At 55.3% G+C, this 23782-nt stretch overlaps 2 protein-coding genes across 18 annotated transcripts in view; both read right to left on the reverse strand.

Moving 5' to 3' along the window:
• The window catches only part of ANKHD1 (ankyrin repeat and KH domain containing 1), a gene marked incomplete at its 3' end in the record, with an annotated part of 102388 nt that extends 94616 nt beyond the window's left edge, over positions 1-7772 (reverse strand). For 9 of the 17 annotated variants that reach the window (XM_080627412.1, XM_080627411.1, XM_080627422.1 and 6 more), the window contains exon 1: positions 7254-7761. In XM_080627412.1, the coding sequence (XP_080483538.1) occupies positions 7254-7529 (276 nt within the window). In that variant the 5' untranslated portion in view covers positions 7530-7761. Of the gene's footprint in view, positions 1-7253 lie in introns of all 17 variants that reach the window. The other 8 variants (XR_013957827.1, XR_013957828.1, XM_080627419.1 and 5 more) reach the window with 6 other exon arrangements.
• Positions 7773-8521: 749 nt separating this feature from the next.
• On the reverse strand, positions 8522-21171 carry SLC4A9 (solute carrier family 4 member 9; the record flags this gene model as incomplete). The annotated part of the gene is made up of 21 exons (XM_080626926.1): positions 8522-8572; positions 8714-8869; positions 9279-9452; positions 10256-10324; positions 11586-11658; positions 11878-12056; positions 12253-12414; positions 12992-13105; positions 13228-13410; positions 13500-13555; positions 14221-14492; positions 14607-14740; positions 14999-15173; positions 15392-15508; positions 16107-16261; positions 16560-16647; positions 18187-18344; positions 18420-18481; positions 18611-18760; positions 18970-19130; positions 20918-21171. 21 exons carry the CDS (start codon positions 21169-21171, stop codon positions 8522-8524), a joined length of 2943 nt encoding a protein of 980 aa, XP_080483052.1.
• Positions 21172-23782: the final 2611 nt, after the last annotated feature.

The raw sequence follows: 23782 nt of genomic DNA on the forward strand, positions 1-23782 counted from the left end.
CAGCCAGGAACTGCCATTTAGAGACCTGGAATTGACAACTGAAGTATATTCAAAATTCAGATGAATTCCAGTAAATCAAGTGCCTGTTCTTGACATGTGCAGTCTTCAGGCTGACGAAAACCATCGAATGAGACCAGTAAACCTTCCTAAAATAAGCATCACTTACATTAAGCACTCGATTTCACATATTCTATCTCAGTCCACTCTAAATCATGTTTCTAATGCTCCATCTTCTCATTGCTTTTAAAATTCCCTACTGCCTACTGCAAAAATAGCCCCTCTTCCCTCACCTAAACCAAGAAACAGGAGGTGTTCCTCAATATTTTTATCTACTAGAACATACAACAGGCTTGTTGTGTTAATGTAGCCAGGGCTTTCAGGCTGGGATCCTTGCTCAAGTATTAAATCCCAGGCATTAAACCAAAGTGAAGACAATTTCAAAGCCAGAAGATGAACAAATGCATTTGTTTGTAGATGTAAAAGCTCATACCCATCGAAGACAATTCCCTTTCTACAGAGTTCCATGGAAAAGATGAGAGGTGATGGGCACAAGTTACTCCTGGGGAGATTCTAAATGGACAATAGAGGAAAAATTTTCACTGAGAACCACCAGCCACTGGAATCATCACCCCAGGGAAGGGATGGATTCCCCAACATGGGGACACTTCTAAGGTGCTTGGATATCTAGTCTGGGTCATGCGCTGCCTAGAAAGGTTGGACCAGATGATCCTTGAGGTCCCTTTATATATTTTATTTATATAAGGTATTGAGTTTGCCCTCACAAGTCCTAAATGGTATGTATCCACCTCACAGACTCCCTTTTCCCCTGGCTAACCTGTCACATTGTGATGAACACATGCTCCCAACAGGCAATGCTCTGAAGCTACCAGGATGGAGGAACATTGCTTGAAATCAGCCTCCTCTTTTCCCTTGGTTTGAAGTAGGACTGATTCACTACCTACTCACCACGTGACACCATTCGTTTTATTCATGATTTTGGAAAGAGAAGAGTTCAACAAGGTTAGGGATTTTCCTAGAAGAAATTCTTAGTTAATTAGTAATCTCTATGTTTTACTGAAGGCAAATGAGAGTAACTTATGGACCTAGCTGAAACTTAACGCCCAGGAAATGTTAAAAATACCAGAGAGGTGCTTTTCAGTTGTTCATCAGCCACTAAAACATCTATCTCGTTATGTGATAAATAGGAAACAGTTTTCCTGCAGGACAGATATACAGTCAGGTAGCTCCCAAAACCTCCCCTGGTCATAGGAGCCATTCACACATGTTCACCTTCACCACCAGCATTCTGACAAATACAACATAGTAACTCAACCATGAGTAACCCTTCTGGGTCTAGGACACTTCTTTCAAAGGATGCTTCAGAAGAGCTAAAGATGAAAGGAAGTTTCAGAAGAATCTGCAAGACTCAGTTAAAGCAGAGGGGGGCAGAAATACAGAAACTTGCTATTAATAGGGTATACCCAGAGGTTAGAGCTCAGACAAGCATGTAACCCTAATTAAATGAACTCTTATATCCAAATATTAATTCACCTGTACCCCTTTTCCCTCTTATTCAGAGGAAACATGGATTTATAACATACACTACAATACAAGGTTGCTACAAAAAAACATTATCATTTGAAAGGTAAACTAATTTAACAGTTTATCAACAGTGGAATCAACGAGAAAGTTTCTATAAGATAATCCCTGGAGCCAAGCACTTGGCTCACAAAAAAAATCCCAAACTTACAAGAGTACTTGAATAAATCACTGATTTTTGAAGTTTTGCTCACAGTATCCACAGAAGGAAATTAAAAGCACCCTACCGAAGACTGAAGCTTCAGAGATCAACTTAAACACTGAGATCTGCACACAGTCCTCACACAAGATGCACAAGTTATTCTTCTTGCTTCATTAAGTTTTAAGTGAGAAACAAACCTAAGAAAGGTTCTTTTTTTTTACATATAAGTCAGACTTGCCTCTATTTTAAATCCAGGAGTCACTTTTACCCTAAACAGCTTGATACTTCTAAGGAATCTTCATGCATGTTGCAAGAACTCAAATGACCTGCTAAGATCAAAGCTATGCAGCCTCCTCACCTGTAGGGTCTAAACCCCAGATCTGACCTCCTCTAACAAGCAGCCAACTCAGTAATGTCGATGCTCCCAACTTTAAAGGGCAGTCCACATGTGTGGAAGAAAAGGAGTCCCTTTACATTGACTGCCCTTCTCTCCACACTCACCCTTCAGAGTGAACGTCACAAGGATGGTTTGAGCTTTCTAAGCACAGCACCATCCAGCTGTCCTTACAGCTGTATTTCAGGATCCTCTGACACGAGGAGAGCATCCCACTGTCAAGCCCACATAGGAGCAGCTGAGTAGCCCCAATTTGAACCAGAACATAAGGACTCGTGGCTTACCAGCTGTAGCCTGGCCTTGCATTAATGCTCAAATGAACCCTTCTTCCCCACCTCACACTGTAACTAATTGACTGGTGAAACCTATGTGCAAATTTGTAACTCAATATAGATGTTCTGCTAAATTTGGTGGATGTCTCCTTACCAAGGGGCAGCACCACATATTTATATAATTACACAGTAGTATTTCACATCTTTACTTTCTACACCTATCATTAGAAAACGGTTGCTGACATTTATTTTAGGTCATGTACTCAACTGGGTCAAGCTGCATTAAAGGGAAACTAAGAGTTCTGTAACAAACTTTGGAAATCAGTTAATTTTAAAGGGTTATTGAATAGTAAGCGTTACCCACAACCAGACAGATTGTTTCTGGCTACCCCAGGCCAGACTTTCAAAGTTACTGAGATATCTACCAAGATTTTTCCAGGAATTAGAATGCCAAGTCAGGCTGGGAATGAACACCCTACTCCTAATTAGCTTTTTGAATCCTTCAGCATCACATCTCAATACCTTTGGATCCATCAACCCTCCATGTATTCTAATCAGTGAATAATTCTTGAAGAGAATTTTCCAGTTTGTTCCATCTCTTAATCCTTGCACTTTGAAAGAGCTGCTCAAAGGAAGAAAAACATTAACTGCTAAACTGAAACTTACATTTTTTCAGAGAAAAGGCTTTTCTGCCTAATATCATCTACCTGAATTTACATCAGCTTTTTGAATTACTATTCCTTATGGTCAAGAGACTGCTGCCATTTATATTAATTCAAATATAATACAGAAAAATTGAAATGTATGAGGATTAATCTAAGAAGTCAAAGCTATACCATGTATGTCATTCAAGAAGCAGCGCCATGTTCAGCAGGTTCACATAGCAACGACTTTAACAGACTACACTGTCAATTTAAAACAACTACCTCAGTATTTACTCTGAATTCAAAACCCAGTTTAAAAATTAAGAGGACTCAGATTTATGGGGGGATGAAGACAAAGCCCCAGACAAAATCTCCAAGTACTGACTCTAGAGTGCATGCCATTCAACTATTAATTCTACTCATCACAGGAGGCAGGTTATGTCTAATTTTTAATTATGCTTTATGTAAATATCCCCAGAGGCTTATGCAATAGGTACAGGCTTAAGTAAGGCAAGCTAGTGGAGGCAGGCAGCCTGCTCTGGAGAGGGAAGCTGAGAGCTGAGCTGACTCCATAGCCAAGAGGTGGGTGAGCTCCAGTTGCCACTGAAGTCCTCCAAAACCCTGAATCACAGAACACAAACGACTTGCTGCATTGATAAGCTCACCACCAAAAGCCACTTACGGAACTGAGCTCCAAGCTCCTCTGGTACTTCTGCCAGCACAGCTGGCTTCTCCTACTTGATTTACAACAGATCAGCAAACCACACAATCCTGTGAGCACTAACACTGCCATATTTATCACCTGCTTCAAGTCTCTGTTTGTACAGCCCAGTTGTCTGCCACAATGGTTTTTGATAAGAACCTCTGTGCTTTGTGGCCAGAAGCTCTCAACCACCAAGGACCCGATGGACCTCATCTACACACACTATTAATCACCACCCTGCCAGCATACCTTCACCTTGACCTACAGGCTTCACAACTAGCATGGAGGAGGCTGTTTAATGCTCATGCCTATGGCACCACTTTAAGTGCCACCAAAATTCACAAGGAGCAGTAGTAATACACTTAAAATTACACCAAGATCTCACTCTAAGTAAGTTGCGGGTAGTTTCCAAACCCTGATCAAGCTTAGAAGGTGACTATCTACACTGAGGTCAAAACCACCTCATCTCTCAGACTGCAATCAGTGGCAAAAGCTTCTCCAAATGCTTTCTATTTCACACAGAAACAGCACAAAGCCTCCTGGCCTCATCCCTCCATGCCCAAAGGCATGCTTCAGCTTGCAATTGTCTCTATTTGCATGTGATAATTTTAACTGGTAATTCTAGAAAATATTCTGTACAGCTGCATTTAAATTCTACCTTACAGACCTGACACAACTCATTTATACGGGACCCACTTCAGTCCCTGCATTCCCAGCCACAGCCTGGTGACTCCCATAAGTGGTCACTGAGCTAGGAAACCAGAAAGCTTTCAGTTCTCTTCCAGTTCTGCAAGGCAGAACAACAAACAGTACCCTGTCTTCACCTGTAAAATGGGGACAGTGTTCCCACCGTAAACTACTTGAACATCTGATACAAGAAATGCAATATATTTCTTTAAAGTTAAGCTAAAATCTATTGCTCTTTTCATTCTCTAGATAAATACTTCATTGCATTCCTCATCCTGAGCTTCACTGGTGATTTTATTCTCTCCCTAATTTGCCATTTTGGCTAATCCAATTATTTTAGCATATTAAACTTGGACTAATACAAGGATACAAAACCTAAAAGCACTGCAGACACACAGCAGAGCCTGCGGAATATTGTACCATTATTTTTAGGACTTCAAAAGCAGAGGCAGGAGTACAGAACAAGGCAGGATGGCAAACACTCATTTTATTTATTTTAATTCTCCCTTCTAGTTCTCACTAATTCCACTCACTGGTAATAGCTGAAGGCATACACCCAGATCAGTGACTCATGGCACAAGACCACAGTCCAAACAGTCACTGGGTTTTCAAGGCAGTGCTGTTCAAGGATTGCAGTGTTCCATCCCAGGAGTTTAACTGACTTTTCTTTGTTAAAACAAAAACCAAACCACTGGCAGCAGGTGCTTCTTTAGTTCTCATACATACAATATCACTCTTGGTGCTCTCACCCTCAGGAAGAGTCCAGCACCGTGCACAGACATGGGCACATCCTCCCACCCATGCCTCTTCCCCAGGTTACTTTCCACAACCAGAAACAAGACAGACCAACTCCCCAGGCAATTTCAGCTTCCAGATTAGCCCAATTCCTCAATGTGTGTTCTGGAAATCTCCAAGTATTTTTATTCCAACCTTTTTTTATTTTCTCCTTTATTAAATATTTTCAGTCAGAAAGCTTTCCCCAGGTTTTTCAAATGAGTAATTTTACTTTAACAGCTGTTTGAAGCCCTTCTTTTTTTGACCTGAATGCCAACCTCCCAGACACATTATTTCTAATAGGCTGCCTTTCTTAATACTTGCTATTAGTCAAAAGACCAATAGAGCGCTTAGTAAACACCTCAGCTGCTCAATCTTCACGTCCTTTAAATAATGGGGCGGGTTCAAAAAGGATAAGCTTCCAAAGCAGAGCCCTGCTCATCTTGTACAGAGCCACAAACACCGATTTATCATTGTTTTCCAGGTTCAGTAACTACTGCTTTAGTATCTTCAAACACACATTAAATCATGACACAAAAGACATCTTGGAGAGCAAAAACTCATCGATTCCATTTACAATGGACCTTCCAGCTCCCTGAAACAGGTACGTACTTGAAGATGTAATCTCATATCATCCTGTGCTCAGGATAGCAATCACACAAGTAAGGCTCACACGCAACCACTCAACTGCCTGAGCATCACAATTTTAGTTTAGTTAAACATCATGCTGTTAACACAATGTTTAACTCCGTGAGGGGGTCATAAGCAAAGTGCAAATGTGGGTCTACATCAGTTTAATCACTTTTATTCAGATAAGACCAGCCAGTTCGGGTCTCAGGAAGGATGGACAGAAGAGGATCCTCAATGGAAGGCAAAAATGATGAATGCAGGGTCCCCTCCTTCTACTTCTTCCAAAGAAATATGGACACATCCCAAAGCACCTACTCCTGGACCTCAAAGCAAAACAGGTATGTATGGCCTCAGCTACCATCTTCTTCCTCCTGCAGAAGCACACAGAAGTACAAAGCATTGGAACTGCAACAAGCTTGCAAGCACTAGCCACATTCTTCTCCTCTCCACCGGGGCTACATAAGGGCTACAATGGCAACTGTGATCCCAAGTAGTCTTTCTAAAAGCAGAAATTTAAGGAAATAAGATTCACTCATGGGTGTAGGATGAGTGGGCAGTAGTGACAGATAAAAGCTTTTGTTTATCTTTTCTCCCTAGGCTACATAAAGCAGTAGTAGACGCACATTTACAGACCCAACAATGTTCCATTTGGGATGGGATAAGGCTCCAGGCCCTCCCCCACACCCTTCCTTTCAAACTCTCTGCAGGTTTGGAAGATCAAAGGAAGACACCTCCATTACCCTCTTCCATTTTGTTGAGCAAGAAGTATTTCTATTGCATAAAAGTGTATGCGTGTGTGTATATATATATGTATGTATAGAAATAAGGAATTTAGCAGAGTCTGGGAATCCCATATCTTTCCTCTCAAGTCCAGGGCAGCAATACCGGGGGCCGGAGGCTTTACTTTGTTCTCCGCTGGGTGGAGGATCTCACCTCCCCCTCCAAACCTAGTTCAAAGTAGAAACCACTCCTAGAGATCAGGAGGCAGCAGCACGGGAGACATCTTTCCCTGTCCCTCCGCATGCAAGAAGGCAGCAGCAAGCGGAGGGCCAGATCGCCTCGGGAGGGTGCAGGCGGGGCGGTACCGAGACCCCCTCCCCATGCTCGCTCCGTCCTCCCCGGCCTCAGCACTAGGCCCAAGGCCGCCCTGCCCGTGCGGAGCCGCCGGGACCCCGCCCCCGCGGCTCCGGTGCGGCCGCTCACGCCCATGGCGGCGGGGAGGCCCGGGCCGGCGCGGGGGGAAGCGGGGTGTGGTGCGGCCCGTGACCCCCGCGCCCGGTCGGTAAGGCGCCAAGCGCCCGGCTGGCGGCGGCGGGCCCGGCGCGGCGAGCGGGAGGCGGGCGGCAGGGCCTGTCAGGAAGCAGCAGAGGGGAGGGGGAGGGCCGGGCCCGCCGGCGGGATCGCTCACCTCGGACACCTCGTCCTCGTCGCTGCCGGAGCCGCCGCCGCCCCCGCTCCGCAGCACGGCGGCCGCCAGCTTGAAGTCGAGGGCGGCCTCGCCAGCTGCGGGTGCGCCGGGGCCTCCCGGCCCGCCGGGCCCGGCCTCCCCGAAGAGGCGCACGGCCCGCAAGCCCAGCGGGGAAGGCCCAGCCGCGGCAGGCGGCTCGGCGGCGGGCGGCGCGCGGGGAGCGACCGAGTCGATCTCCTCGTCGCCGACGGGGGCGGCGGTGCCGTCCGTGAGCATCGCGCTGATGTGGGGCCGCCGCCGCTCGCAGAGCCCAGCCGTCTCCGTCCCCTCACGGCACCGCAGCAGCGCCACTAACTTCTCACACCCTACCCGGCCGCGGGCGCCGCGCCGCCCCCCCTTCGCCGCTCCGCCCGCGCCTATTGGGCTCGCTCTGCCGACAGCGGCTCCTCATTGGCGGCGGCTCCCGTCACTCAGGATGGCGTCACGCGCTCCCAGCATGCTGCCCTGAGAGCGCACGCCGAGGCGGTTAGAGCCCGCCGCCCCGCCCCGCTCCCCCGGCCTCACTTCCTGAACTCCCCGCGAGCCGATTGGCAGCCTGGAACATCAGTCACGCGCCTCGCCACAGCTGCGAGCGCCCACGGGGCGAGCGGGATGCCGGTCAGAGCGAATCCGGGACCCGCGGGTTCTGATTGGCCACAGCGCACATCGCTCACAACGCAAGGCGTCTGGCGCCACCCCACTGGCTCTTGCCGTGCCCTGGACCCTCCTCCCCCTCGAACCCCTCTGAAGGTCTCCGTCAGCGCAAGTGATCCCACGCCCGCCTGTCGCGGGCGGCCATTGACGCCGCGCGCTGCATATCGAGGTGAGCGGCCCGCCCCCTCCCTTCCCTCTCCCGCACCCGTCCCGAGCGGGGCCCGCCATAGGCTGAGCGAGCTGTCACTCCGCTCCGCCCGCTGTGACGTCACTGGCGCGGCCACGTGGCCCCTGTCACAGCCGGGGACATGCCCGGAGGGGCGACGGCAGCGACCGAGGGGGGGCAGCGGGGAGAGACCGGAGCGTGCGGGTGGGAGGGGGCTGCGGGTCCCCGTGTCCGGGAGCAGGCGGGACGGGGCCTGCGGGCGAGGCGCTGCCCGCGGCAGGGCCGGGCCCGGCTGGTCGGAAGGTCATATCTGCCCCCTGGGGGGGTTACGGTCCTCATGCTGCACGGAGCAGACGGCTGTCCCCAGTCCCCTCTGCCCCTCACCGTGCCCTGCATCCCGACTGCGAGCCTAGTTGACGGAGATGTTAATCTCTGGTCCCTGGCGATGCATCAGCTCACACTGGAGGGAGAAGGAAGAGGGCTCAGGACTTGCCGCCTTCTCACCAGGCAGCTCCGTGCCCTGGCCCAGGCCGGGCTCAGCCCCGCACCAGCACGCTCAGGGGTGACTGCGAGGGAGCGCGCTATCCAGCACATCACCCACCTCCTCGCTGTTGCTTTCATCCTTCTTCTGCCTCCTGGCCTGTATTCGCTCTGCCTCCCCACTAGCGGTTTCAGGCAGGAGGCTGTCCAGCCAGCTCAGGTCATGCAGGGAGAACACACGCTCCAGTGCCTTCCGGATCCCCACCAGGGCCAGCAGCTGGGGCCAGAGCAAAATTGCGGATCAGCATCGCACAGTGCTTGGGGCTGGGGGCCAGGGAACGGACAGAATGGTCCCTGTCACATCCCGTCTGTCCCCCCGTGAATGCCAGCGAGGTGGCATGTCACCTCTCCTGCCTTGGTCACAAGGGGTGATGCTCATACAACTCCTGCAAAGCAGTGACAGCTCCAAACCAGGAGGTGAAGGCTGGTGCCAAGCCATGAACTGCAGGGACCTGGCAGCCCTTGGGGGTCTGAGCACCCAAACATGCCTTGCCATTGCATGTGATCCCACCCATGTCTCATGCCCAGGTGATGGTGGTGATCACTCCGGTGATGCTCAGGGCATATGTGGGCAGCACCCAGCCTGGCTCCAAAGCAGTGCTGCCCAATTAAAAGGGATCTCTTACCATCACTGGGAAAATAATAGCAGCCACAGTGGATTTGACAACCCAGAGCAGAGCCAGGCACAGCAGCTGGATGATGGTGAAGAGGTGCACTCGGCGCAGGGGCACATGCCGGAGGTAGGCAAGGTCTGGCTGGTGCTTGGCTGGCATCAGGAGCAGCCGCACACGGTCTGTGAGCTGTAGTAAGAGGACAGAGTGTGGGTCACACCAGCTTGCAGGCATCTCACCCATCTCCCTGTTGGGCCCACAGTTGGATAGGTTTGGCATTATTTCCACAACTCAGCCCTCCTGCCAGCTGCACTGGCCAACACTGTGATGGGCGAGTGTGAATGCAAGGCAAGGGGTCCATTGCTCCAGATAGGCATCTAGAAAGGACTCAAGCTGATCTTAAAGGGTTAACTGAGAGATGACAACCCCTTGGTTCCCCTCCCTGCCTGCAGGAAACTGCTGCTGTCTTTGCCAGAGCTCAACCCCGGATTCCCCAAGCAGACTGAAGGAGTGAGGGGGTTTCCTAGCCTGTCATCCAGAGCTGGGTAATTGCAAGGAAAATGTGCCATTTAGAGGAAAATAAAAAAAGGTAGATATTTCTGGAGTGGGGATTTTTTTCCTTTCTGTGGGTTTCTCAGCAGAGAAACAGAGCTGGTACATCAATGGCAATGCAAGCAGTGAAGGACCAGCAAGTCCCAGCTCTGCCTGCAGCTCTCAGATGGGGACATCCCTGTGGCTTTGAGAGGAAGTCTGGGTTATCCACTGGTCCTTCCACTTCTCCCAAGCCACTGTTCTATCAGTGCAGCAGTGCTCCTCAGCAACCCAGACACCTCCCCTCCCCTCTCATCTGCACCAGGAAGGTTGCTCTGTCCTCCTGAACCCCGTGCCAGGCTGCACATCACACAGGGGCTATGCTGCACAGTGAAAGCGGGTGTGAAGCCAGTCCCAACACAGCCTCCCCCTCCCCAGCACCCCGGCACAGCCCCGCTCACCTGGATGCTGTTCAGCGCTGCCACCCCCATGTGCAGGAACACCCCGTACAGCACCGGCATTGGTATGTGCTGCAAGACGGGGGCAAGGGTCAGCGGCGTGCGATTCCCCACAGGGCTGCCATCGCTGAGCATCCTCCCCTGCATAAAACTCACACGCAGCTTTTGCTTCCTTCATTTCCAACAGCCCAGTTTAATTTCATGGCTTCAAGGGCTTTAATGTCTGGACCTGCTCCCAGCTACACTGCTTGTGTGGGGACACGCAGTCCTCAGAGAGGGGAAACATGCACCAAGCTCTGGTCTCACCAGAGCACACTAGAGGAGGAGAATCTCCTCCCTTGACCTGCTGCTCATGCTCTAGGAATACAGCCCAGCACTCGGGAGGGGGGTGTGTCCGGGCTGAAGCACACATGGCCAGGTCATCCTGTCTTGTCACCCACCAGTCCAACCAAGTCCTTCTCCTCAGGGCTGCTCTCAACCCATTCATCCCCAGCCTGTATTGACACTGGGGCTGCAGCAGCCCCACTGCAGGACCTTGCATCTGGCCTCACTGAACTTCTGAGGTTCACATGAGCCCATGTCCTCCAAGGTCCCTCTGGATCCCATCCCTTCCCTTAGGCGTGTCAGCCACACCACTCAGCTTGGCAAATGTGTTGAGGGTGCCCTTGATCCCACTGGCTATGTCATTGATGAAGATATTAAATAGTATTGATGCCAGTAGGGACCCTTGAGGGACACCACTTGTTTCTACTTGGACATTGATCCACTGTTGCTCTTTGGATGCCGCTATCCAGCCAGTTCCTGATCCATCTAACAGTCCATCCATCAATCCCATATCTTTCCAATTTGGAGGTAAGAATGTTGTGGGGGTCCACATCAAAGGCTTTACAAGGCCATCCTCAGAGGTGAGAACAGAGGTAAAGGGACCTCCTCCTGCCCCATGTAATCCAGATGTGGCCAGGATGTACTGGAGTGGCTCTGCCTAATGTGGCAGAAGCAACAAGCGAGAGCCAACACCAGCCAGGCTCACCCTGCCACGGGGCAGTGTGGAGGGTGGTGGTGGGTGTGTTTGGGGACAGGAAGGGACCTGATGCCCATGTGGAGGTTGACATGGGCAGCAGTGTGCTGCTGTGCCCACTGTCCTGCGGTGTTCCCGCCAAGCCCTTCACCCAGCCCCTTCCCACACAGTACTCAGCTCCCTGTGCCTGCCAGCCAGGCTTCTGTGATGGATCCATGGGATGAACAACAGACGGCTTAGAAGCCTCCCAGCTTTACAGGATGTGGCTGCCCCCTGCCTTGGACAAGAGGCCAAACCCAGCACCAGGCTTCCTACCTTGAGAACAGGTGCCATGAAGACAGAGAGTCCCGTCAGGATAAAAACAGCGATGCCTGTCAGCCTCTGCTCCCTGCAGGCACAGCACTGATGTTAGGGTGCCAGGGGTCCCCCAGGAGCCCACAGCCCACACCTGCCCTCTCCAGGGTCTCCTCTCTGTTCAGCTTTGATGGAACTATGGCATTCCCGGGGAAACACAAGCAGCCACCAAAACAGCTCTGCTGGGCAGCATGGGTATGTCCCTGTCCCCTGACTGCAGCCACAGGCAGGAGGTCCCTGAGCTCACGTGTACCTGATGCCCAGGAACTCGGGGTGCTCGCCGGGGGCTGAGGTTGCGCTCTCCTTTCTCAGGCTCTCCATGTGTGCCAGGGAGATGACAGTGGCCGAGACATACCAGGGGAGGCCAGTGGCAGAGGTGGCAACCATCAGGAGGGAGACACAGAGGAGGTCCAGATGAAAGCCTGCTCCTTTCTGCAACAGGAGAGGCAGCAGAGCTGGGGATGAGGCATCTCCCCAGCAGCATCAGAGGGGCACAGTGGGGTCTGCCCACCTTACCAATGGGTCAGAGTGCTGCTCTCTCTTTGGCTGTGCCCAGACCCTTGGGGTCCAGCCTGTACTTGGGTCCTCCTTGTTGGCTGGGTCTTGCCTGTCCCATGTCCCCACTCACCTGCAGCTTGTACTCCCTGCGGTTAAGGATGACAGCTGTGATCTGCTGGTCCATGAAGATGAGGATGGTGACAAGCACAGCAGGCACTGCAGACACCAGGCAGACCCACCATGGGTTGGCTCCAAAGGGGGAGATGATCCAGCCCCGTTCTGGGTTTGTGGGCTGCAGGGAGCAGAAGAGTCATGGCAGCTCCCACCTGCCTGCAGGGTCTGCAGCCCATCCGGGTGACAGGACCAGCCCCAGGGATGCTCCACATGGGGAGAGGAGGAGCATCCTCCCTCATCCTGGGGATGATGCAGGACAGTGTGACCCACCAACCCACCCCAAGGCAGAGCAGGCGGCTACTGCTGAGCATCCCAAGCCAAAAGCTGGGCACGTGCCCTGGGGAGCAGGTGAAGGACATGGCACTGGGCGTTGATAATGGCAAGTCCAAGGAGGTGGTGGTGAGCACAGGCTGCTCTGAGGCACTGCCAGCCACGCTCCACACCCAGGGTGGGGAACCCAAGCCTGGGCTTGAGCTTGTGGCTCCAGCTCCAGCGTGAGCTGTACCATGACGTGGTTAGTGCAGGATCAAGCCAGGTTGTTTACAGAGCATGGGACCTGCTGCAGTTCAACCCCTTCTTTTGCTGGGGCACAACCTGCATCCCTATAGGGCTGGACCTGTGAACAGCAGCAACATGGCAGGATGGCTACTGTGGGGTGCACAGACCCACTGCCCGCAAAAGCACCCCATCAGCACCTTCAGCTCACTGGGGACAAGGAGCTTGGGAGTCTCCAGGCCTAGGGTGGCATCGACGGCGCAGAAGGCCAGGATGGCCAGGATGATGGCGAAGTCGCTCACCAGCTTCCGCACCTGCAGACGGAAGGGGCTTGGCCTGGGCTGCCCAGGGTGAGGGGCTGGCCCAGAGCACCTCTGGGTCACAGCACCCAGAGCTATCCCCACACCACTGGGAGGGGTGGCTGAAGGGTGCTCACCCCTGCAGGGAAGTAGCGGCTGCTCCTGAAGCGCTTGAGTGCAGAGCAGGAGAGGAAGGTGCCCCCGAAGAGCAGGAAGGAGATGAGGGTGATGTCGGGCACGTATTGGCAGCTTGTCCCCAGAAGCTGCCCTCCCTGCTCCAGGCACTGGCTCCTGCTCAGCCCAGTGGGGGCTGTGGGAGGCTGCAGGAACAGAGTGGGTGGCAAGGAGGGGCCATGGGCACCTTGGGCCCCCAGCCCCTCGCCTGCCTGCCTGAGAGCAGGGGCTGTACCTGCTGGGGGGCCAGTGCTGATGGGAGCGGTGTGTTGTTCCCTGCGGAGCTGTGACCTGCAAGGGATGGGGGGGTCAGGGTGCCAGCACACTCCATCAGGGATGATTGGGACTCTGCTGCCATCAGGGTGGCTCCCTAGGGTCTCCCCAAGGGCTCAGGTGCTGGATGGGGCCCTATGGGACTCCTGAGGCCCCAGCACCGGCTGATGCTCAGGAAACACCAAGAGGGAAGCTCCTGTGAAGGGCTTCATGAAGCACCAGCAGCACCCTTGGTCCCAGGTTGGTGCTTTTGGTACATGGTGTTTCTGGTACACACTGCAGGGTCAGTGTGGACACATCTTCAGGCCCTAGGGAACACCCTCTGATTTACAGATCGGGCTAGAAGCAGCAGTGCAAAGCCAGCAGTGCAAACCCACCCACCAAATGCCCACCTCCAGCCCCTGGCATCCCCTCTCCCAGAGCCACAGGATCTGGATCAAGGCTCTCTGTGCTCCTGGCACTGCACTGCCCAGTGCCTGGGCAGTGCCAGGAGGTAGGGATGGGTGGACAGACTGCATGGAGGGGAGTGGAGGAAGGTGCTGATGTGGTCCAGTAGGCAAGGATGGGGCTGAGCCACCACCTCCTCCAGCACCTTCTCCCATCTAGCTGGGGGGCTGGGTCCCAGCGGAGCCCCATGCAGCCGCCCCCTGCTTCCCACCAGCCCAGTGGCTGTTTGGGCTCACCGGGGCTGGACAAGTTGCAAACGCAGCTGTAGGAGGTGACGTTGTCCAGCCGGTACTGCCAGTTGATAGGGAAGGTGTCTGCCAGGCTCAGCATCTTCTTCAGGGAGTCGTAGATGAATATCAAGCTGATGAGGGCGCAGAAGCCTTCCTCGGTGAAGCGGGTGAAGTACCGCACCAGGTGACTGGCCTCGGTGGCCACCAACACCACACCAAAAAAGGCCACCCAGAGCCCAATCCAGAGGCGAAACTCCAGGTAGTGCAGGCTGTGGTCCCTGGTGGGAAGGGTGACCCCAACACTCAACAGTGACACCCTCCTGGCATGATGGTGTCCTGTGCCCCAGCCAGGGGACAGTGGCCCAGGGAACCATCTCTGGCAGGGCACTTACTGGCTGAAGGAGAAGAGGAGGCGCTCGAAGACCAGCATGGGGCCAGTGCTGCTCAGGATAGTGAGGGGCTGGCCAGAAAAGAGACAGAAGACGAAGCCGGCAAAGGCTGTGCCCAGGAAACTCTCCAGCACCCCCTGAAACACAGGGAATGGGTGCCAGGCGCCAAGGGGCAAGAGTCCTGGGCCTGTCCCCAACAGCAGCACAGCTGTAGGCATCTGTCCACACCTCCCTCGGTGCTCAGGGTCAATGCCTGGGGGCTGCAGAGGACCGGGAAGGGCGCAGGATCCAGGTGATGCTCAGAATGCCCCAGGAGCACCTATTGCTCACCAGGTAGTGATGGGCACCCAGCAGACCCATGGGGCTGGTGCAGGGTACCCTGTGGCTGCACTGACCTGCATGTTGGCAGTGGCGTCTCCCAGCATGCCCCCAAAGGTGATGGCGTTGGTGACCGTGGCCAGGTAGATGTAGAGCACTGCTGAGAGGCACTGGGGGTGCAGGGCGTCGGAGAAGTCACTGCTGTACCACGGCGCCTTCCTCCGGATATCCCGCAGCAGCCCCCCAAAAAGCCTGGGGCAGAACAGGGACGTCTCAGAGCAGCCCCCCCACATTGGCCATCACCGCCCAGCATTGCTGCAGGGCAGGGAACAGTCCCTTCCCTTGGGACTGGCCCAAAGGGGTTTGAACGTGGTGGCCCCATGTGCTGGGGAGAGGCAGCGCCCTGCCCCGAATTCAGCACCCTGCATTCTGCTGCACATCCCACCTCCGGCATCCTTCCAGGCACTCACCTGCCTGTCCTCTCCAGCTCCTCCCCAGTGCATGGGTACCCTGGGTTGGCTCTGTCTCCTCCTGCTGCCATGTCCCCATTGCTGTGGGACTGCCGGTCTGGTGGATGCACTGCAGTCCTGTGACAGAGCAGAGCATGAGACAAGAAGCTTCAGGTTGGAGCCCTGAGGAGCCAGCTGCATCTAGGGGATGCTATGAGGGGACATGGAGGGCAGACAGGGGTGCAAGCAGGGATGGGAGGACCTCAGGTATCCCCTGATAATGAGGAGGAGAAACATCAGGAGAAGGAGAATGAACTCTATGACCTTCATGTTTGGTCCCAACCCAGCCATGATCTTCAGCAAGCCCTGGATCCAGACCTCACAGGACTGTTTATCATGGAGAAGCTGGGCAGAGACAGAGGGATCCAGCTCAGAGGATGAGTTTCTCATCTGAGTGTCAAAGCTCAGCATTCCCAGCAGCTCCTGCCTGAGGGGCATACGGAGTGGTTTTGCCATCCCCTGCTAAGTGGGACAGCAGGACTAACAGCAGCAGGGACCAGAGCTCTGCTCATTGGCTTGGTTGGAGGGTCTTGGCTGGGAGGACCTCACTGGCAAAGGTTGGTTCCTGAGTGGCTTCATCCCCAAAGAGAGAGATTCCAATGTCATGGGCAGAGGTCTCCACATGGGATACTGCAGAGGGGCTGGCCAAGGTTGTGGGTCCCTCCCTCCAACCTACCTCCTGTGCAGGGATGGCAGACAGCTCAGTGGAGGGATTCGGGCATTGGGGTCCCATTTCCCTGGAGGAAGCACTGTCAGCTCATCCAGGAACGCTTCCATCCCTGCAATGAGGTCCCCTCGGTGCTCAGCCTTCTGGGCAACCCTTTGGAAGAACTGCGGGGAGAACGTGGTTTAACTACCATGTTCCTGCATTTGGGCGCTCGGAACCTTCCTCCCACTCTGTAGCCATCACCAAGAAAGGCACTCATCCACTTCTGTGCATCAGGTGCACCTACATCCTATAGACCAACCCCAGAACTTTGCTTTCTTATCCCACGCAAGGGAGGCCACAGCTCACCTCTTCCTTTGACTTCTGAGTCAAAGTCTTGCCTGCAGAGGAGAGGAGCCCCGATGCCCTCAGCCATGGCCTCATCCCAGCCCATACCACCCATGGGTGATGCACCAGGCTCACCTCATCCGTCAGCAGTGTAGCCATGGCCCTGCCAACCTCATGGTAGGCTTTCTCTTTGGCTTGAGGACCCAGCAGAATGAAGAGGAACCTGTGGGTGAGACAGAATATCTCCTGAGCAGCCATCTCGTTGTTGGGGGATGCTTCTCCCAGGGGAGACCATGGTGCTGTGGGAATTCTGGAAATGGTGGCTGGGCAAGCTTGCGTGGCTTGAGATCTAGGATTGGGCTGTCTGTGGGGTCCTGCTTATGGGAATGCTGCTCACAGGCAGGATGCAGCAGTGTTAGCACTGGGGAGAGAGCTAGCGGGCTGCACGGGCAGCAGGTTTGATAAGACTGCCAGGAACATGGAGGAGATTGAAAAGAGGGCTCAGAGTCCTTGAAGGAATGTGGCTAAAATCTCACCCTTCAGAGGGTCCTGCAAAATAATGTGGTCTGCAGAGGGACAGCCCATCCAAATGCTTAACCAAACCCACTACTCCTTTTCAAAACTGGCAAAAGCAGTTACCATCCTGGTACCCTGAGGCTGCAGTGATTGTACCCCAGGCAAACCTCCAGTGAGGGGTAGGAAAACTCCTCCGACAGCAAGAACAGGGCTGAAGACGGTTTGACAGAACCAGTGCAGCCCTGACATGCGGCGTCAGTGCTGGAGGCCTTCTGGAGCCTGCTCTGAGGGGTCAGGGGGTGATGGCACCCACCTGGGACTGCTCTCACCCAGGCATCTTCAGAAAGGCAATGGGAAAACCTTAAGATCCTAGAGATGGACTTGGGTAGGAGATAGCTCTGGGATGGTGGCTGTTACCGGTGGGACAGCCCAGGGCGGCTGACAAAGTGGATACCACCAGGGCAAAGGGATGGGTAGGGACAAACGCTCCTTCCCCTTCTGTCTGGGGAAGGAAAATACAGGGCAAGGGGTTGTCGTGAGCACCTCAAGACCAGTGGGGGCTCCCCGGGGACCTGCCACCTGTCTCCCACCAAGGAGAGAGCTGGAGGTGGATGGATGTCCTGCTCTATCCAGCCCCCGGAGGACCGGTGCTGTGGGCAGAGTGACCAGGAGGTGGCAATGTCCCTCCTGATCCCTGCCTGCCTCCTACACATGCTCCCTAAGGAAGTTCTCAGCGCCAGGGGCACGCTGACCATTTCCCCTCAAGGCTTCAGACGATATATTCCTCAACCATGGAGGAACACCTCCCGCCCTGCTCCTTTCCCCCTACACCAAAAGTGCCACAGGAGCCACCACAGCCCTCGGGAGTGTATCATGGGCAGTGGGAGGGCAGGAGGCTCCTGCAAACCTGTGCCTCTTCCCAGACACAAGCCCCTGTGCTCTGGCACAGCACATGGGGAACACCCACACCCGTCTAAGGAGGACAGTGAATGCAGAGCTAGGTGATGATAACCCAGGGGACGTCCCCCCCAGGCCCCCAGCAGATGCTTGACTCTCAGCCCATCCCAGAATGCTCCTAAGGAGCTGGGAAAAGCAGGAGGGGAAGTAGTGAGCCAGGGTTCTGGGGCTGTGTGTGGCATTGGGTGCTGTACCCTTTGCTTTTGGCAAGCAAAGCCCTGTCCTGGATGGGTGGGAGTGGGGACAGGGATGAAGAGGGATGCAGGGCCTTCAGCCATGCTCCATTTACCTGCTGGGGAGAGGGACTTCAGCCAATGAGCCGAGGGCCACTGCTTGCCTGAGGCGGATGAAGGCGGTGAAGGGCTTCTCCAGGAACTCAACCTCCCCAACAGCAATGTGGGCAGCCTCAGAGCCTGGCGGGACCTTCTTCTTAAACCGGTTTCTCAGCTGCAAGGAAAGGGATGCAGTGCTGGGCACTCGGGATGCAGCAGCTGCTCTCAGCCAAGCTTCGTCCTGCCTTACCTGCTCCTTAAGAGGTGTTTCAGAGAGCTGTGCTCCGGGTTCAGCCCAGCTTTTGGCCTTTCCTGCAAAAAGAGGCAACAACCAGCAGAATATATGTGCAAGGGAACAGCCAGCAACCATGTGTGCACTGTATTGGTTGTGGCAGTGGAGGATGCCTGGTGTGACAAGTGTGTGGCCACTCATGTGCCTACCTCTGCAGGGAGCGAGGCCAAGCTGGGCGAGCAGCCTCAGTGGGGTCAGTGTGTGCTGGTGTCGGGGCTGGAGCAGCAGCAGGGCTGCCAGGCGCTCCCGCAGCTCTGGCTGCAGCTCCGCTCCCTCGGACTGCCCGGAAAGAGCCTTTTCTGCAAAGGGATGGGGAGAGCCCTGAGTCCCCCTGGATCACTGCTCACTGCAGGGCTGCCAGGCGGAAAGGCCACTTTGCTGGAGCAGCAAACAGCCACACAAGACACCTGCCTATTACACATCGGCACATTTATATAGATACATATAAATACAGATATCTATAGAGACCAGCCCACCGCAGGAGGTGACCTTTGCGTTCCCCATGTACCAATTATTTCCTTGAAACTGGGGGCATCCAGGTCCAGGAGCAGAGTCCCCTTCTGCAAGCACGTCCTGAGCTGGAAGAGGCTGTGCAGGGGGAGGGCTGGTACGTGTGGTGCACTCCATCGCTCCCCACCATCCTCCACCTTCTCCTCAAACTTTATCCACCTGCCAGAGGAGATGTGCTGGTCAGAACAGAGTGCTGTGCCCCGGGGCAGGCAGTGCTGTGCCCTGTGCCAGGCAATGGGATCTGCAGCTTGGATCTACCATGAGCTTGGCATGGGACTGGCACAGACAGGGAGGGATTTGAGGGTTCAGAGGGGGCTGCAGTGGGCTCATGGAGCAGGGGCACATGGGCAGCCTCAGCGGTCACATCCCCTTTTCTGCTGACCCACACCTTGCCCCAATGGCCTGATCAGGGGATTTCACCAGTTACGGGATCACAGAAGGGTTTATGTTTGAAGGGACCTTCACAAACCATCCAGCTCAACCCTGTGCCAGGGGCAGGGACCCCTTCCACTAGAGCAGGTTGCTCCAAGCCCCTGTGTCCAACCTGGCCTTGAACACTGCCAGGGATGGGGCAGCCACAGCTTCTCTGGGCACCCTGTGCCAGCGCCTCAGCACCCTCATCATAAAACGTTTCTGTCCCGTATCCACCTAAATTTATCCTCACCCTTTGTCCTGTCACTACAGGCCCTGGTAAAAAGTCTCTCTCTGTCTTTTTTATAAGCTCCATTTATATGCTGAAAGGTCTCGGTATGGTCTTCCCTTCAGGAGCCTTCTCTTCTCCAGGCTGACCCAGCCCAGCTCTCTCAGCCTGGCTCCAGAGCAGAGCTGCTCCAGCCCTCACAGCATCTCCATGGCCTCCTCTGGACTCACTCCAACAGCTCCCGGTCCCTCTTGTGCTGCTGCCCCAGAGCTGGATCAGGGCTGCAGGGGGGGTCTCCCAGAGCACAGCAGAGGGGCAGGATCCCCTCCCTCGACTGCTGCTCACGCTCTGGGGGTGCAGCCCAGCACACGGGGAGGTTCTGGGCTCAAGTGCACACTGAAGCTGGATCATGTCCCATCTGCCACCCAAGTGACAAGGACCTCACAAGTCCTTCTCTGCAGGGCTGCTCCCAACCCACCCGTCCCTAGGCACTGCTGGGGCTGGGGCTTGGCCTGCTGTTAGCAGAGTCAAACCAAAATGTCTTGAGCTGTTCGCCATGCTTGGGCTCCGCCGAGTATTCAACTGCCAGGGGCAGACAGAGCTTCCCTTTGTCCCCTTGGGTGGGCGCAGTGCTGCGGGTGGCTGGGCACGCTGCATGGGGCAGCCCCGCAGCAGAGCCGGCTGCTGCCCACAGCAGGGTGCTGCAAGGAGAGGGCTGGGGGAGCTACCATAGCCACAGCTCTTTGGCTTTGCCCCCTCCTAGACCCTCTAGACAGACCCATCTCTACCTCTGGGCCCTCACAGCCCACGTCCCTGTTCCTCTCCTGAGCCGTGGAGGACAGTGAGGAGTGTGGGGACATCCTAGCCATATTCCTGCCTCACACCAGCTGGCCCCAGTTCCTTCCTGTTGGTCCCCATCGTCCCCAGCCAACCTGCACTGACCTACCCACCCAGTCACCTCCAGAGACCTGCCAGGCAGCCAGATCTGGGCAGAAACAAAGCATCATCCCAGCCTCAGCTAAGCTGCTGAAGCCTTGCAGAGGCAGCAAAGGGATGAGCAGAAGCCAGGGCACTGCGCCCGTACAGGATCACTGCCTGCGCCCTGCTGACACCCTGCCCCCTCCTGTGAAGTAAGTCACTTAAGCAGAGCACAAGCAGTGCACACATTGCTAGGGGCAAAGGGTGGTGAGCAGCCCTGCTTTGGGACTAATGTGAGGAACCACCAGCCTTGGAAGATGCTGTGGGCTCCATCAGAGCAGCATCTCCTAATGCTTTGAAAGGCTGGGCTTCACAAAGCATCACCTACCTGGCTGTCTCTCTCCACTCCAGCCCTGCCGGGGTGCTGAGGAGCTGGTTGAGCTGGATGAAGAGCAGTGGGCAGGCAGTATCCCTCCAATCCTCCTGTTGCAGGGCAGCTGCTGGGGCTGTGCTGGAGGGGAAGATGCTGCAGCCAAAACCCTGATAGGGAGCTTCATGGTTCCCCTCCTCTGGTCTGGGTTGTGAGCTGGCATCTGCTGCCTGGAGAGCCACGCCATCCACCCCAGGCACGTGGGCTCGCATGGCCACCAGCACCCACAGCCACACGTGTGGGCTCCCCTCCGGAGCTGCCGGCACTTGCAGGATCCCACTCATCCCACACCTTATAAAAGCTGTGAACCAGTTTCAACTGGCCACAGACCAATACACGGGAGCCAAGCCCAAAACAACAACTTCACAACACCAGGGCCACTCAGGGGTCCCAGCGTGGCTGGCTCCTGCCACCACAGCCACCTGCCTGGACCAGAGTCCAGCGGAAGTCCTTGCCTCCTTCTAGTGACCCGCATGGACCTGCTGCACCGGTCGATGGGGATCAACATCTCCCCAAACCCTCCTGCACTCCACAAGGCTTTGTTGAAGGAATGGTAAGGCCAACCTCAGGCAGCATCGGTGCCTGTGTCCATGGCAGGAAGGGTGGCACAGCCCCATGATAGGTCTTCCTGGGAAAGGGGATGTGAGGACGTGCGCCGGGGAGGGATGTGTCACATCTGAGCAAATAGAGAGTGGGGTAAAACAGGGCTGCCGGTGACGGGGCTCATGGCAAAGGCCGGGAGCACGTCAGGGCTGTGGCCATCCCAGCGTGAGAACAGCACCACATAGGTTGCAGCGGATGTTGCAGCGTGTGCTGGGGGGAAGGATGCGGGCAGAGCTGTAATGCCCTGTCGAGCATGGGGAGGTGGCATGGCCAGCATGGTGCCACCAGCGGGAAGCAGCACCCTGCGTGTGCTGTGCCTGCAGCGTGCCCACCACCGACACTGGCACCAGCACTGGGCTTGGCTCCTGTGGCTCTGTGCAAACAGCCACGCTGTGTGCAGTGCAAACATGGTGGCAAGCAACACAAACACCAGCCCGGCATGGGCAGGTTGTGCTGGAACCCACCGGCCCAGGGCAGCATTCAGCCCAGCACAGGGCCAGCAGCCACCACACAGGAGTCACATTTTGGGTCAGAGGGAGTGGTCCCTGGGTGCTGGTCCGTGTCTGAGGGAGGACAGGCTGGTAGCTGAGGCTGAGGAGAGGATGGTGCTGGATCCAGCCGCGAGGGAAGTGGGGAGGCACTTCTCCACATCAACCTCACTGTCCAGAGCTATAACCAACCTCTCCCTGCCATGCTCATCCTCTGCCCCATAGCTGACTCCTAGGGCTCCTTCCAGTACCAGCCCCAGCAGCTATTTCATCCTGCCCCCCTTTAGTGCAGGCAGAAAGGGTGAATGCATTCAAGGCATCCCCCAGCTGCGCAGCACTGGGTTTGGGTTAAGCCATCCCTGGTTCATTGGAGACTCCCAGGCACAAAGTGGAAACAGGGCAGTGGCAGGGGGTGGGGGTGTTGGGGCTGAGGTAGGGACTGGGGTCAACATCTGGGTCCTGCTTTGCCACGTGCCACCCTTGCAGGGGACAGACACTACCCGTGTGGCTGGAGCCTGGCACCCTCCTCTCCCTCAGCCTTCATCCCCCAGCTGCCTGCCCCATGCTGCTGGGCTGTTTGCTCTGGGGGCACCCAAACCTTCCCAGGGTGCTTGTCTCTCCTATCTGTCTCTCCCTCCCATGGGGCTGCCCCAGCACAGGATGTGCATAGTTGGCGGTGGGGTGCAGCAGGAGGGCTGTGGGAGTCAGAGGGAGCAGGCAGCAGGATCGAGGCAGGAATGACAGCTGTCACCCCTTCCCTTGCCAGATGCCAGCCCTCTGTGCCAACATCCTCCCCGGTGCTGACGTGAGCTGGTGCTTGCACCTGACCTGGCACCTTGGAAAAGGGTGCCTCCCTTTTCCAAGGTGCCAGGTCAGGCGCAAACACTGCTGGTGCCACTGGCAGGGGAAAAAGCCCATCCTCATGTGGGGACCTTCCCGGGAGCCACAACGTGGGGCTCCCCAGGAACACACCAGGGACACAGCCCCTCGCCCAGGCCACCCAGACCCCCCTTGCTCTGCTGCCAGTCTGTCGGGCTGCTGATGGCCGGAGGAGGCGGAAGGAAAAACATCCAGCAAACAATTGCAAAAGTCAAGTCTGAGCAAGAAGGAGGGTGTGAGCGGGGGGTGGCCAAATCCGGTGGTATTCCTTGGAGACACCAACAACAATGGCAGCAATATTTAATCATGCCTTGCTGAACCTGAACCGGCAGCGGGGGTCCTGACTTTGAGGAACCAGCCAAGAGGCTGCGGCTGACCTGATGTGAGCTGGGACGAGACCCTGCACTCACCCAGGGCTGGAGTCAGTGTTCTCTGGCCTGGGCTGAGAATGAGGATGAGCACAAGAAGCTGTGGCCATAGCGGAGAAGGGGGCAGAGAAGCTCTGGCAGCCACTAAACACCATGACCACAGGCTGGGATGGAGGAGACCAGGACAGTGGCTAACCAGGAGGGTTTGTGAGATGCAGTGGTGATGGAAGCAGTCGAGCTCTCCATCAAGGCACAAAGGTGGCCTCGTGGACAAAAAAAGCACTTCTGCCACTGGCACCCTCTCCATCACCAAACAGGGTGGCACGTGGTTGGAATCTGGCCCTTGTCAGGATATCACCCCCCACCAAGGTTTTAGCTCTGACCATGGGACCCTGCCTCTCACCTAATGCTCTTCTTGTGGGTTCACTTCCCCTCCCCAAAGCCCCCCAGCCCACCTTGGGATACCACCAGGCAGCGGGTGCACA

The sequence above is a fragment of the Psittacula echo genome, assembly GCF_963264785.1.
Source record: "Psittacula echo genome assembly, chromosome: 11".
NCBI classification, from domain to species: domain Eukaryota; kingdom Metazoa; phylum Chordata; class Aves; order Psittaciformes; family Psittacidae; genus Psittacula; species Psittacula echo.